Consider the following 15,201-nt stretch of genomic DNA (forward strand, 5'->3'; position numbering starts at 1 on the left):
GCTATAGTCTGATGCAAAAGAGGTTTTCAGTTTCCCCCAATCCCTTTATTTCCTGGACATTGCCTGGTATTATCAGCTACAACATTCCCAAGCTCTTGCAATTTTAACATTGACTTTGGGAGTGATATTTGGCATCGGTGGATGTCCATTAACAAGTCTTAGACTCATGAACCAGAAAGTGTTTGAGCCCACGGATACTAAACCTTGATAAACCCAATAATATAGCAATACTAGTAGCGTAGAATAGCTCCAGAAATGTGAGTGAGTGATATTGAATAATGAAATGAAGCCTATGAATAATTCATGGTTTAAATTTTGTCTACAAAATTACATCCAACCACATTCTGTGCACATTTTGTGTTGCACTACATTAATGCCTTTCTTGGCAATACATTACCTGTGTGTTTTCCACCTTGCTGGGTCCTGGGATTTAAAATAATATTGTTTTTGCAGTCAATTTTTCTCACTTGGTTTCAAGACTATGGATGGGTAACTGGGATCCCTGTGGTATAGAACTCAGTCTCAATCTTGTACTTCTAGGAACGCCTTTCGAAATTTGCAGGCAGCGGCGAACGTGTTGAAGGAAGAGTTCGAAGCAAGTTTTAGAATATTATATTCTTCCCTTTCTATTAATTTATGGCTCAGAATTCTCATTTAATACAGAGGAAAAACTGGTTTGAAAATCACCCTCAATATCTAGCCATCCAGGCTCATGGATACGACAAAGACAACCCCTTCACGTCCAGATCCGCCATGTTGGTTTATCTTGAGCTCTGTGAAAGTAAACATTGGTTTGGAGTCGAAATTCACTTCTCTGATAAACTAAAGCGTGTTTATTTGAGTGGAAAACCAAGAAAAAAAGCAGAGAAGGAAATAATTGTACCTCTGAGTGTGAACACATCGTTAACAGTAGAAGAAATTCAAAATATTGTGACTGAGATCCAACAATGTTTACGAGATACTCCAGAATATAGCTCAAGGAACCTTGGTGTCACTCTAGGAATATGTGATTCAGACTCAAGTATAGTTTACTATAAAGTTTACAATGGATTAATGGAGCCAGGTCCACCTAATGCAGATGATTATGATCAAGATAAGGATATTTTTGAGGTCGTAACAGAGAAGAAATGATATATTTAGTAATGAATCTTAGTCAGTCAAGAACCAATAGCTAGTTAAGCCGTCAAGCGTGCACCTTCATTTCAACTGTTTAGTCTGGGTATCTTCCATATTTAAAACTAAGCTTATAAATTTTCTTAGGTATCTTTGAAACTTATATTCTTTTCCATGGTCCTACCATCTAAATGATTCAGCATTTGATAAGTCATAAGACTAGAAATGGGAGAGACATTCGTTTTGTGGTACTTTCCCCATATACGCTTTTTCTGATAAACTATGCATATATCTTATGTGACTGGGATTTGACTGAGTCCGTTAAAATTTTTAAGAAAAGTTTAAAAATAATTGCTTAATTCTATGAATATTTAGACCTGTAGTAATAAATTCATGATGGAGGAAACATTATTTACCAGTCAGAGTACTTTATAGCCTCCTGTGTGGACTTTCTTAGTGTCTGTCACGCAATGTTTCATGACAGACCCTAAGAATGTCTGCGTGAAGGGATTATATGAGCAAGAATTACATTTTTATTTTGTCTAATTTTTGTGTATTTGAGATAGGGAGGGGAGGACTGCAGCCCCACCTACCCCCCCCCCCCCCTAAACGCCTTGCCCCGACCATTTTAAACACTGTTCTGCTGTCCCAGAAAAGTACTTTGAGGCCTCAGTTTTAAGGCAGTTATAAACCAGTACACCCACGGTTTTCAAAAGCATGTGGCAATCCTGAGATTTGGAGCATATTCTGGTCCCTTCAGAGGATCGATTTTTGACGAATTTGTTTTCTCGAAAATTATGTGACATTCCAAGAAAATTAAATTTACCATGGTTTAATTTATTTTTTATTTTTGAATACTTTAAAATGAGCAAAATTACTTTGTTGTTAATATGTGTCAGTGCCATGCAGTGCTGATTCTGTGGCATGTGCTGTGAAATCAACTGGAAAAAAATATTATGTTTACAACGTTCTGGTCTGCTGATAATATTCTAAAATAACTTCTGCTCAACTTTAACTCAAATTACCCCATTGCAACTAGTTTTTTCTTTTAATTTCTGGTTCAAAATTAGTATTTTTTTTACAACACTCATCACATTATTAAATTATTTATTTTTCCTTTGAACATTTGAAGGAATTACTTGGAATGGAAAATATGACAAAAACTCTGATTGAGACAAAGAAAACGTTCATAACAAAATACATTCGGCGAAGATATTCTAATAATCTATAAATACCCAGAAAAAATACTCATAAAACTAATGCCCATTCACACCTAAACGTGTTTAGTTAAACTATGTTTTCATTAGGAAAAAAATTGAGAAACTAGAAACCTACAATATAATGAAACTTTCTAAAATATTGTCAGAGCAAGTCAAAGGATAATTTACATGCGCTATTTCACCAAATATCGTGCAGTGTTCGTAGATAGTTTTCCAAACCTGTTTAGTTAAACCACTTAAAACATGTTTAAGCCTTGGTGTGAATGGTGTATAAGGCACGTTCTACCCAATAGGAATTCGCTGTGTTTAGACAAGTCTTAGTTTCTTTGAAATATGCTGAAATGCTGTAAGTCGTTCAAGGGGTTAACCTCCAAGCTATCATCCAGAACGATATGTTCAACAGAGCTGAAAATGCGTTGATAAAATCAGCACTTATAAAAAGCAAGCATACAAGAAGTTCTTGGGAAGTAAACCGAAATCACGATGTTTGCAGTTGCTGTTTTTGTACTTGTACTTGTACAGATAGCAACTTTTACTTTTACAGGTAAAAAATTATTATCTCTGAATCAATAATAATTATTACAACCACTATTATTAATTTACTTAATTGCACCGAAATATATTAAGCAGGTGAAGTGTTATAAAGCTGGAAGCGTTCTTAAATAAATAGTATACATTGTTTCTGAATAAACAAAGACATACTCTTACTTTACACATCTTGAAATACCCTACGAAAAACTTGAAGATTGCCGATTGATGACTGTTGCGGATATAGGTTTTTTGAGTTTAAAAACGATACGAAGCAGGATTTCACTATATAATACTTCAATAAATCATAGGTTGCTTACTCGATATTTACCAACTACATTTTATATTATATGGAAAAAGCATGGGTGGTACTTTTCATTAGTGTACATGCATAATGATGCACGGCAAATATCGTTGTCATCATTATGAATGCGAAATTAGTGGGCTTATTTTTAGGGCTTATTTTCCGAAGTTTACGGTAACAAACTTAGCAACCCATTTCCCTTTACGCATTTTGAAATATTGTCCAGCGATGTAGGCAGGGTTGATCACATGATTCAGTCAAGTTACCAAAAAAGAGACCGTAGAGGATTGTAAGTTTGATAGATGGAAACGCCAGCAATCGAATCACGAGTACTGGTGTGTCAAGGCAGAAACGCAAAATCAATAGGAAAAACGGGGTACACCTACGAGGGTCGTTGAAGAAAGGAATCGATTCTATGCGCTATTTTAGATAATTTTAGCAGTCTAGTTAAATCACAGTTAACTTGGGTTAAATTTGTAGCTATTTTAATAAATATACTAAACACAATGCGCGTTTTATCCACAATTTACTGACAAAAATAACTTGATTGTTTTTAACAGAGGGATTATCTATTGACTGGACCCCAGATAAAGCCACCAAGGTGACTGGGATTGAAGGACAAGGTGTTGACATAACTTGGAAGGCAGATTTTAAACAGTTTGATGGGATAGAAACGAAATGGACATTCGTAAAAGTGTATAGGGATGGAAGACAGATAATCAAATGCACTCGTGGACGAAACCCTCCTACGTTTGTATACCCTGACTTTGTCAACAGGGAATCACACCTGAAGCTGAACGCCTCACAGGATGGTACCAATGTAACTATCGTGTTTACATTAACAAACCTTACTACCAAGGATAATAATACCCTTTACAAAGTATTACTGACGCATGACGAAGATTCTGAAACCATTCCTTACTTCACCACGCTTATCATAGAAAGTAAGTACATACGTACTAAAAATCACATACAAAAATAAATCCCCACGTTCTGATTGGCCAAAAACATTTGGTAAAACTCAACTCATTAAATAATAACGCGGGAAAAGAGTACAATTTTGATCTCGGCAGCTGAAGCAAAGGGTTGGTCAAATAGGACATTTAAGAGTACAATAAAACGTTATATTACGTATGGTCTATTTTATCCGGGGTTTTGTGAAGGAGCGTGCATTGTTTTGTAACCAAATATATTTCTAAGAAACTAGCTAGCTTAGTATTCGTCATTTTATTAGCATTGATTACTAGCTACTAACCTGAAACGCCAAGATAGAACGGGAATAGCCGAAGTTTAATTTGTTTCGCTAATTCCTTTACCTTTATTTTCATTTAGACTCACCTTTAATAACAAGTCCAAAGTCTAATATCAACGTCAACACTCAAGAAAAACGGACAGTGAATCTGAACTGTGTTGCTACCGGCAACCCTTTTCCTAATATCAACTGGACAAAAGATGGTGTGATTGTAGGCACAGGAAGTCCGTTGAGGTTGGATAATGTCACGATAAAGAACATCAGTGAATGCTATACTTGTGTTGCATATAATGGCATTCCTCCTGACAAGTCTGTAACCATGTGTTTAAACGTACAATGTGAGTATTTGGAGAGTCAGGCTATATACTATGAAGTCAAAACGGACCTGAGAAGGCAGATTACAGTCGGGATAGAAACTTTTATAGGAGGTTTAGTCAATTTTAACAATAAAATCTCGGTCAATTATTATTATTCTAGTTTATTAGACGTTAATTTTATGTATCACTGTTTCATTTTATGCTTCAAGATACGCCGAAAAAAGTTACGATTGTTGCCGACAAGAAAACAGTTTGTCTTAATGGTAACATTACGCTAACGTGTTTAATGGAAAGAGCCAATCCCCCAGTGTTTGGATATGATTTCTATCACAATAACGTTTCTACAGCAATCAACCAAAGCAACATCTACATCGCCAATGCCTCATTTCCCAACAATAACACTTTTTATTGTGTGGCTAAAAATCTTGTTGGTGACATTCCTAGCGACTCAGTACAGGTCAAAGTTAAAGGTAAGCCGGGTAGTGTGTGAACACAGATGAACACACCTACCTGCAAGTATGTATTACAAGTATAAACGATTTGGATGAGCAACGTCATGGCCATTGACACCCTAAGTAATGATTTCTTTATTCAAAGTTGTCTTGCCTTAAAACTGTATCATCATCATCATCGTCATCATCATCATCACGTCACTAATAATCAGCTATTAGGCCATTCGTCTTTGAGAAGTTTGTATGATGGCGTCATTTGACTTTCACTACCAAGATGCTTCGCGATTTTTTTTCTTATTGAATTTATATTTCCTCATGAGAATAATAAGACAATTGATGCTTACTAACAGAACAAAAGAAAAAGTGTGCAAGGGATTCTGGTATTGGAAGTCAAATAATGCAATCATGAATCTCACTTAATCAGTGCAACCAACATATTTTCTTAGTGCAACCAGATACATTCTGTTATTTTCTATGTACTGGCGCGCTTCATAATGACAGTAGATATTTTCATCCCCTTACTGAGAAACTAAATAACTCTTAACAAATGATGGTTTGCAATCATCCCCAAGAGGGTCCAAAATGACAAAGAGGTGGTGGCCATGTTGGTGATATTAACATTGACCGCTAATAACAAATCTTTTGTTGCATACCATCAACATGGCGGCGGTTGACTTACAAATAACCAGTGCTGAGTAACATTCTTTCCATTTATTCAAATTTTCATACTAATGAAAAAGGTATAGCATTCCATAATTACGAAAACAATTATTGATATTCAGATCCACCTGTGATAATCGTTCCACCACAAAATATGACTGTAACTGAAGGGTCTGATGTGAACTTTACAATCACCATCAATGGTACTGAACCTCTTGCTGTATACTGGAATACGTCTGGTCAGTTCGTAGAGGCTCTGAATGGACGAGTCATCTATTTACAGAAGGTAAATCGAACAGACGAAGGTCGTGTTGTGGTAACAGTCAAGAATGGAAATGAATGTCCTCGAGCTGAAGCTGATGCTTACCTTACTGTGGACTGTAAGTATTGAGGTACACCTGGGTTTAACATTCAGAAGGATATAGTATATATGATGAGGCATTTTAAAACGTTAGTGCTGAAACTGGCGATGTTCCCTACACTAGAGTTTTAGCGAAGAAGGTTTTAGAATTGAAGTTTTGAATGACTATTCGCACATTGACTATAGCATATAAGGTGGATCAGTGCATATTAATTTAAAACCAACCTTCATGTTTTACTTCACTTTCCAGACAAACCAGAAAAGACTTATTTGACAACAAATAAAGCTAATAACACCTTCATGACGGGAGAAAGTGTAACACTGTTTTGTTCCTCCAACTCCAAGCCACAAACATGTAAGATTACCTTCTACGATGAAAGTCACGTGATTGGAAGCTATCCAGACAGCACATGCAATGGAAGTGTGTCTGCAAGTCACGTAATTCAAAGTATCGATGGATGTAACTTGGAACAATATTCATGCAAAGCTGAAAACAAATACGATTATGGAGAGGCGAAAATAAACTTAACAATCCAAGGTAACGAACAGAAAGTGTTCATGGCGTTCATGTTGGTGGAATGATGGCTTTAATATTTTGAAGTATACCTGTTGAGTACTGGCTGCTTAATATATAATGGGTCGCAACCGTTTTGCAATATTGAGCATTAATTTGCATTGAAGTGGTAAACCCTTTCTAGACTTCCCAATATGGTGGTTGATCGTTGGTAAAAATAATTCATATACCAAATTGTTTTTTAGTACCTGTAAACATGTCTTTAAACCCATCGAGGAACTTTATTATCAAAGATGAAGGCAAAACATTAAAAATACTATGCATTGCAACTGGGTGCCCAACGCCAAATATAACCTGGACCAAGATCGAAGGCATGCAACGTTTAATTAATACAACCACTGGGAATTCGCTATCTCTTCGGTTTGATAGTCTTAGAAGACAAGATACTGGAGGTTACCTGTGCACAGTTGATAACAGAGTTGCTGGAGGTCCTATGAACAGATCAATTTACATCAACGTAACTTGTAAGTTTCGATAATTGTGTGGGTATGAAAGTGTCATGCTAAGCCTAAAAAATGTTTATATAGTTAAAAGCAAATTTCATTTTCAACCTCTGGGCTGAGGAATATCATATCCAAAAATTAGTAAGAACATGCCAAATGTTTTGCATCTTTTAAAGATAAGCCCGAACATACCATCATATCAACCAATAGAAGCAACAACACTTTCCTGAAAGGAGAACATGTGAAATTATCCTGCGCGTCAACATCAAAACCACAATTGTGCAACGTGACGTTTTACCATGGCAACACTGTTATTCAAAGCTACTATAACAAGACATGCGCAGGAGCAGATGCTGCTAGTCACGTGATACACAGTATTGATGGATGTAACCTGGAAGAGTATTCATGCAGAGCTAAAAACCAGTACGGGCAAGAAGAGGATAAAATCAACCTGACAATAAAAGGTATGAAAAATAATGTTTTAAACTAAAGACAAACATTTAGGAAAGTCAAGCTCAAAGTTCGTGCAAATACCGACGGAAGGAATAATGCAAATCATGTTGAAATAACTTTTTCTTGTAATTCTTTTGATCCAGTTCCTGCTAATATCAGTGTTACACCATCACGTGATTCTATAACGATGGTGGAAGGAGATGCTTTAGTACTGAACTGCACTGCCACAGGGTGCCCAACACCAAATATCACATGGACAAAGACTGCAGGAGTGAACACACCTCTAGTTAGTAGCAACGACTACTTTTTGTCATATCAGATGAGGACATTGAACAAAAACGACACTGGTTATTACAACTGCACAGTAGACAATGGAGTTGTTGGAAGTCCCTTTCACAGAACAATCTATGTGAATGTGACATGTGAGTAACACGATACTTTTCTTCGTCAAGAATTTTCAACACGTGTGATATTACATTGATCACTTGAGAAACATCTTTATCATCGTTATCTAAAGCCGTTAGGGAAAACCACATTTCTTTACACGACAGCAGAAATGTTGCCAAGCTGTGTGGAATTCAATAACATAAGTCCATTTAATAATATTTCTTTCTCAATGTCATTAGTGTAACTTGCTTTACAATAACAAATGATCATGAATTAATGTTCCAGATAAACCTTATCTTACGAACCTGACCAGCACAGTGAGTAAGGCCTGTCTGAATGACACAGTTACTTTACAATGTACAACAAATGCCAACCCACCAGCACATGAATATCGCTTCTACTTGAATGATCAGCTTGTACATACCAGCATGTCTGGAGTCTATCAGTTGAATGTTCCACAAGCAGGCAATAACACATACAAGTGTGAACCAAAGAACACTCTTGGAGCTGGACAGAATGCCACAGTTGAAATTCCTACAAAAGGTAGGTGGTAACTTCTGTTAGCAAATCTAGGCCGACCTGCGATTATTGGCACGTATAAATCTAAACATTTCATTTAGCGCTAGTACAAAACACGCTTCCTTCGTAGCATTAATATTCTGTGCACTTTAATTTACTAAAATAACTTTTATTGTCAGATCCACCTGTGATAATCGTTCCACCACAAAATATGACTGTAACTGAAGGGTCTGATGTGAACTTTACAATCACCATCAATGGTACTGAACCTCTTGCTGTATACTGGAATACGTCTGGTCAGTTCGTAGAGGCTCTGAATGGACGAGTCATCTATTTACAGAAGGTAAATCGAACAGACGAAGGTCGTGTTGTGGTAACAGTCAAGAATGGAAATGAATGTCCTCGATCTGAAGCAGAAGCTTACCTTATTGTCGACTGTAAGTATTGAGGTAGACATTGGTTTCTTTACGCTCAAGCTGATCCAAAAATCGTGAATGAAAAAAACAAACAATGCAGAGCTTGTAATGACACATACACTAGCAACTTAATCAAGTCTCACATTTGTTATGTTTTCAAAATAATACAGGCCAACTTAAAATGCTTAAATTTATGTAACAACTAACATACATTGTTTTTGATAATATTGGATGTCTTAAAGATAAACCTGAAAATACCACAATAGCAACCAATAGAAGCGACAACACTTTCCTGAAGGGCGACAGTTTGAAATTGTCCTGCGCGTCAACATCAAAACCGCGAATGTGCAACGTGACGTTTTACCATAGCAACACTGTTATTCAAAGCTACTATAACAAGACATGCGCAGGAGCAGATGCTGCTAGTCACGTGATACACAGTATTGATGGATGTAACCTGGAAGAGTATTCATGCCAAGCTAAAAACCAGTACGGGCAAGAAGAGGATAAAATCAACCTGACAATAAAAGGTAAGAAAAAAATAAAAAGGAAAGTCCAGATGAAAGTTTGTGCAAATAATTACAGGTGGAATAATGCAAAACATACAAAATAACCGCCAATAGGAGTGCCTTGACGGTGGAGATCATAAATATTTGTTTACTGGTTTTGAAGTCTTTTTCTTGTAATTTTTTTGTTCCAGTTCCTGCTAATATCAGTGTTGCACCATCACGTGATTCTATAACGATGGTGGAAGGAGATGCTTTAGTACTGAACTGCACTGCCACAGGATGCCCAACACCAAATATCACATGGACAAAGACTGCAGGAGTGAACACACCATTAGTTAGTGGCAATGTCTTCTTTTTATCTTATTGGATGAAGACGTTGAACAAAAATGACACTGGTTATTACAATTGCACAGTAGACAATGGAGTTGTTGGAAGTCCCCTTCACAGAACAATCTATGTGAATGTAACGTGTGAGTATTTTTTTTCTTTTTTCGCCCCTCGTATATACAATGGATATATATGTTTTGTAGGCGCGGGGTTTTTGTGTTTCTGTGTATATATGTGTATACATTATACTTAATTTTCTCTTTCCTTATATTTATACTTTTAGGTTCTTCATCGTAAATTTGATATAGATTTTATTTAGATTTTTATAGATTTTATATTGCTGATCACCGGTTCATACCAGCTGTTCTATCGTGTCCAGCTGATCGGTTTTTTAAATCAGGATAAATAAAGATATTTTTATTATTATTATTACCTTACTCGGATCACAATACCTTTCTTTGTCAAGCATTTTCATTACGTATGATAATACATTAGTTGTGCAAATCAGTTGAAGAACATCTTTATCATTGTTATCTAAATCCATTCCTTTTTAAAAGGAAGGGGTAAATACTGTACCGCTTGTTGGATGTCATAATTATTAACCACGAGTTCATTTAAGGTGGCTGGACCCCCTCACGCTTGACCGCTACCTTCCACTTTTGGAACGCTGGCGCATAAACGTGTTTTATCCGATTGCAAATCTTTTTTGAAAATAAGTCACATAAAGATTGAATTCATGTTTGATGTAATTTTTAGTGAGATCGGACGTCATAACACGTGATTATGATAAAATATTTGTTTTCGTTTAGAAAATAATTTTAGCCTTGCAGAGTGTTCAACACTAAAATGCTTCGTACCACATAATTATATACTAAATGCCTCCATTTATAGGGATTTTTGAAAAAATCTATCTAGCTAATTATGAGATATTTGAGATTATTTAAATATAGTGCGTAATCTACTTCAAAACTAAACAATGGATTTGATACGGCCGAAATTAATATTTCAGAGCTATATATTCACAAAAGTCATTGCTCATTTAGTTTTACTCTGTAAAGATTTGCAATCGGATAAAACACGTTTATGCGCCAGCGTTCCAAAAGTGGAAGGTAGCGGTCAAGCGTGAGGGGGTCCAGCCACCTTAAGCATATTTCTTTCTCAATGATGTTAGAGGAATCTACTTTACAATAATCAAATGATCATGAATTAATATTCCAGATAAACCATATCTTACGAACCTGACCAGCACAAAGACTGAAGCCTGTCTGAATGACACAGTTACTTTACAATGTACAACAAATGCCAACCCACCAGCACATGAATATCGCTTCTACTTGAATGATCAGCTTGTACATACCAGCATGTCTGGAGTCTATCAGTTGAATGTTCCACAAGCAGGCAATAACACATACAAGTGTGAACCAAAGAACACTGTTGGAACTGGACAGAATTCATCAGTTGATATTCCTACAAAGGGTAATTTTTGTCATTGAGTTTTGTATCAGTTCAAAAGCACAAATCATCTGCATTGCTCTTTGGAAGCGTGCGATAAACAAACGGTGAGTTCTCTCTATTTCAGCTCCTTCACAGATAACTTGGTCGTCTCCAAACCAGACTGTAGTAGAAGGAGACAGAGTGGCTCTTATGTGCAATGTAACGGGTAGTGATCCAATGAACGTGACTTGGAGTAAAGTTGGGCGTTCATCATATCCTGAAGATTCTAGTTACACCTTCAGAAGTATTGTACGTGGAGACGAGGCTACGTACCAATGTACAGCACACAATGGAAATGAGTGTCCTGCAGCAATTGCTCGATCAGCCATCACTGTTACGTGTAAGAAATGAATTTTTTATGTATAGGTTTTTACAATGTAATTTATATCTGACTCCCTAACAAGTGTCTGTGCATTGTTTTCTGTAGACAAACCAGAAAACACGAACATTACACTTAACAAAAGCAACAATGTTTTGATACTTGGAGAAGCAGTGATGTTAACATGTCAATCACAAGCAAAACCCTCTACTTGTCACGTGCTATTTTATCAGGGAGATCAGCTATTGGTTAACAAGTCCAGCAGCACCTGTACAACAAGTCACGTGATATCAAGCATTCGAGGATGCAACGGAGGCAATTTTTCTTGTGTTGCAATAAACGAAGTAGGAATTGGTAATGTTGTTTATCAGAATGTCACAGTTGAAGGTAAAGTAAAAAGAAATAAATAAACATGGTATTTATCAATCAGTTATAGAAGTGGAAAATTTGATAACTGGTGATATGACACAAGCGTTCTAAAAAGGAACATAGCAGTTTTGATAGGAGATGGAGCGATAATAAAAAAGGAGAGCCGTTCTTAAATGCTTCTTTGTTGTCTGATATTTAAAAACACGTAGATTAAGTCATCTGAATTGCAATCGGAAAGAATGCATTAGACTGAGGATTTCTTTATTTGCTCTAATAAGTTTCAACAGCATGGTGTAAGAAAGATTTATTTTTTTAAGGAATATACCGTAAATAGAGGGCGGGCACGACATTGCAGGACCTCTCTGAAAACCGCCTTGGTGATGTGAGCCTCCTGCTTAAACATTGTTATTAATAATAATAATAATAATAATAATATATTATTATTATTATTATTATTATTATTATTATTATTATTATGTGCAGTACTAAAACTGCGGACTAAGTCTAGTCTGGTTAAGTTCATCATTTTTTTCAATCCTTTCTTCAGCTTATGCATATTCATAGAACTTCTTGACTATATTAACGTTCTGGCTTAAAATCCATTTCTGGCATCATTCTATAAGAAAGTTCACTTCCCTGTCTGTATTTGTAATTGTTCTTAGGTCTTTTCTTAGCTGTTCGTGATGTCCTGCGAGAAAGTCAAACACTATGTTAATCTGATTTACACTTGAGCTTTTGCACTCTTTTTTGATGCCTGCACGAAGTTCCGTGTATTTTTCTTGTTTTTCAACAGTTCTCTCCGCAATCTTACCAGCTTGACAAACTGTGCCTTCAAATAGTGTCCAAGCATTAGTTTCTTTATCTTCTACAACTATGTCGGGTTTATTGGCACTGTTTTCTGGAGCTTTCTCAAGTTATTATTATTATTACTATTATTATTATTATTATTATTATTATTATTATTATTATTGCTGCCCCCTTGGATGCCTTGCCATTAAATTCTTGGTTTTGCACGTGAAGACCAATATTTCGATTATCAAACTTTGTTTCAAAAGTTCCACCTGGCGTAAGTGTTGTGCCATCATCTGATACCATTGTTATGGTAGAAGGAGATTCTTTGTCTCTGAGCTGCACTCCAACAGGATGTCCAACACCAAATGTCACATGGACCACGTCTGGTTTATCTTCACTCCTCGGGCAGGGCATTGGTGTTGTACTGAATAAGACTTTTGCAAGTCTGATGAAGCAAGACACAGGCACCTATCAGTGTAGTGTGAACAACGGTGTAGTTGGAAGTCCTGCGGTAAAGGCCATATACCTCAATGTTACTTGTAAGTTCTATCAGATCAAATGGTAACGATAGAAAATATCTGTTATTGAATTGCATCTTTCATGTTCCCCAGACAAACCATATCTGACAAATCTGAGCAGCACATTGAATAGAACCTGCCTGAACGACACAGTTACGTTACAATGTACAACAAACGGCAACCCACCAGCACATGAATATTGCTTCTACTTGAATGATCAGCTTGTACATACCAGCATGTCTAGATTCTATCAGTTGAATGTTCCACAAGCAGGCAATAACACATACAAGTGTGAACCAAAGAACACTCTTGGAGCTGGACAGAATGCCACAGTTGAAATTCCTACAAAAGGTAGGTGGTAACTTCTGTTAGCAAATCTAGGCCGACCCGCGATGGTTGGCACGTATGATTCTAAACATGTCAGTCAGCGCTAGTATAAAACTCGCTTCCTTAGAAGTAGCTTTAATATTCTGGGTACTTTAGTTTACTAAAATAACTTTTATTGTCAGATCCACCTGTCATAATCGTTCCACCAAAGAATAAGACTGTAACTGAAGGGTCTGATGTGAACTTTACAATCACCATCAATGGTACTGAACCTCTTGCTGTATACTGGAATACGTCTGGTCAGTTCGTAGAGGCTCTGAATGGACGAGTCATCTATTTACAGAAGGTAAATCGAACAGACGAAGGTCGTGTTGTGGTAACAGTCAAGAATGGAAATGAATGTCCTCGATCTGAAGCAGAAGCTTACCTTATTGTCGACTGTAAGTATTGAGGTAGACATTGGTTTCTTTACGCTCAAGCTGATCCAAAAATCGTGAATGAAAAAAACAAACAATGCAGAGCTTGTAATGACACATACACTAGCAACTTAATCAAGTCTCACATTTGTTATGTTTTCAAAATAATACAGGCCAACTTAAAATGCTTAAATTTATGTAACAACTAACATACATTGTTTTTGATAATATTGGATGTCTTAAAGATAAACCTGAAAATACCACAATAGCAACCAATAGAAGCGACAACACTTTCCTGAAAGGCGACAGTTTGAAATTGTCCTGCGCGTCAACATCAAAACCACAATTGTGCAACGTGACGTTTTACCATGGCAACACTGCTATTCAAAGCTACTATAACAAGACATGCACAGGAGCAGATGCTACTAGTCACGTGATACACAGTATTGATGGATGTAACCTGGAAGAGTATTCATGCAGAGCTAAAAACCAGTACGGGCAAGAAGAGGATAAAATCAACCTGACAATAAAAGGTAAGAAAAAAATAAAAAGGAAAGTCCAGATGAAAGTTTGTGCAAATAATTACAGGGGGAATAATGCAAAACATACTAAAATAACTGCAAATACTTGCTACTTGCTTTGATGTGTTTTTGTAATTCTTTTGATCCAGTTCCTGCTAATATCAGTGTTACACCATCACGTGATTCTATAACGATGGTGGAAGGAGATGCTTTAGTACTGAACTGCACTGCCACAGGGTGCCCAACACCAAATATCACATGGACAAAGACAAGAGTGAAAACACCACTAGTTAGTGGCAACGACTACTTTTTGTCATATCAGATGAGGACATTGAACAAAAATGACACTGGTTATTACAATTGCACAGTAGACAATGGAGTTGTTGGAAGTCCCCTTCACAGAACAATCTATGTGAATGTGACATGTGAGTAACACGATACTTTTCTTCGTCAAGAATTTTCAACACGTGTGATGATACATTGGTTATGCACATCACTTGAGAAACATCTTTATCATCGTTATCTAAAGCCGTTAGGGAAAACCATATTTCTTTAAACGACAGCATAAATGTTGCCAAGCTGTTTGGAATTCATTAAATAACCATGTCAT

General features: G+C 36.5%; 2 protein-coding genes across 2 annotated transcripts in view; both read left to right on the forward strand.

The window, feature by feature from the left end:
• Positions 1-568: 568 nt before the first annotated feature.
• LOC116300785 (tRNA-splicing endonuclease subunit Sen15-like) lies at positions 569-1,659 on the forward strand. The gene has a single exon (XM_031709726.1). The coding sequence runs from the start codon at positions 637-639 to the stop codon at positions 1,129-1,131; it is 495 nt and encodes a 164-aa protein (XP_031565586.1). The 5' UTR covers positions 569-636; the 3' UTR covers positions 1,132-1,659.
• A 1,098-nt stretch (positions 1,660-2,757) lies between these two features.
• LOC116288745 (hemicentin-1) overlaps positions 2,758-15,201 on the forward strand; it is a 46,210-nt gene continuing 33,766 nt past the window's right edge. Inside the window, exons 1-21 of the mRNA XM_089032430.1 lie at positions 2,758-2,877; positions 3,726-4,109; positions 4,498-4,755; positions 4,944-5,204; positions 5,969-6,226; positions 6,458-6,745; positions 6,967-7,245; positions 7,401-7,688; positions 7,821-8,099; positions 8,350-8,607; positions 8,763-9,020; positions 9,242-9,529; positions 9,700-9,978; positions 11,054-11,311; positions 11,415-11,669; positions 11,757-12,035; positions 13,073-13,348; positions 13,421-13,678; positions 13,837-14,094; positions 14,316-14,603; positions 14,741-15,016. Coding sequence (XP_088888556.1) covers positions 2,817-2,877; positions 3,726-4,109; positions 4,498-4,755; positions 4,944-5,204; positions 5,969-6,226; positions 6,458-6,745; positions 6,967-7,245; positions 7,401-7,688; positions 7,821-8,099; positions 8,350-8,607; positions 8,763-9,020; positions 9,242-9,529; positions 9,700-9,978; positions 11,054-11,311; positions 11,415-11,669; positions 11,757-12,035; positions 13,073-13,348; positions 13,421-13,678; positions 13,837-14,094; positions 14,316-14,603; positions 14,741-15,016 — 5,587 coding nt within the window. The 5' untranslated portion in view covers positions 2,758-2,816. The remainder of the gene's footprint in view (positions 2,878-3,725; positions 4,110-4,497; positions 4,756-4,943; positions 5,205-5,968; positions 6,227-6,457; positions 6,746-6,966; positions 7,246-7,400; positions 7,689-7,820; positions 8,100-8,349; positions 8,608-8,762; positions 9,021-9,241; positions 9,530-9,699; positions 9,979-11,053; positions 11,312-11,414; positions 11,670-11,756; positions 12,036-13,072; positions 13,349-13,420; positions 13,679-13,836; positions 14,095-14,315; positions 14,604-14,740; positions 15,017-15,201) is intronic.

Source organism: Actinia tenebrosa, unplaced genomic scaffold (genome assembly GCF_029948245.1).
Source record: "Actinia tenebrosa isolate PJP-AT-01 unplaced genomic scaffold, QUT_ActTen_1.0 PGA_scaffold1__47_contigs__length_23844297, whole genome shotgun sequence".
Classification (NCBI taxonomy): domain Eukaryota; kingdom Metazoa; phylum Cnidaria; class Anthozoa; order Actiniaria; family Actiniidae; genus Actinia; species Actinia tenebrosa.

What these genes read in the sequence shown, in the direction of transcription:
- LOC116300785 (XM_031709726.1), top strand. Translation starts at nt 637, where the DNA reads ATGGCTCAGAATTCTCATTTAATACAGAGGAAAAACTGGTTTGAAAAT.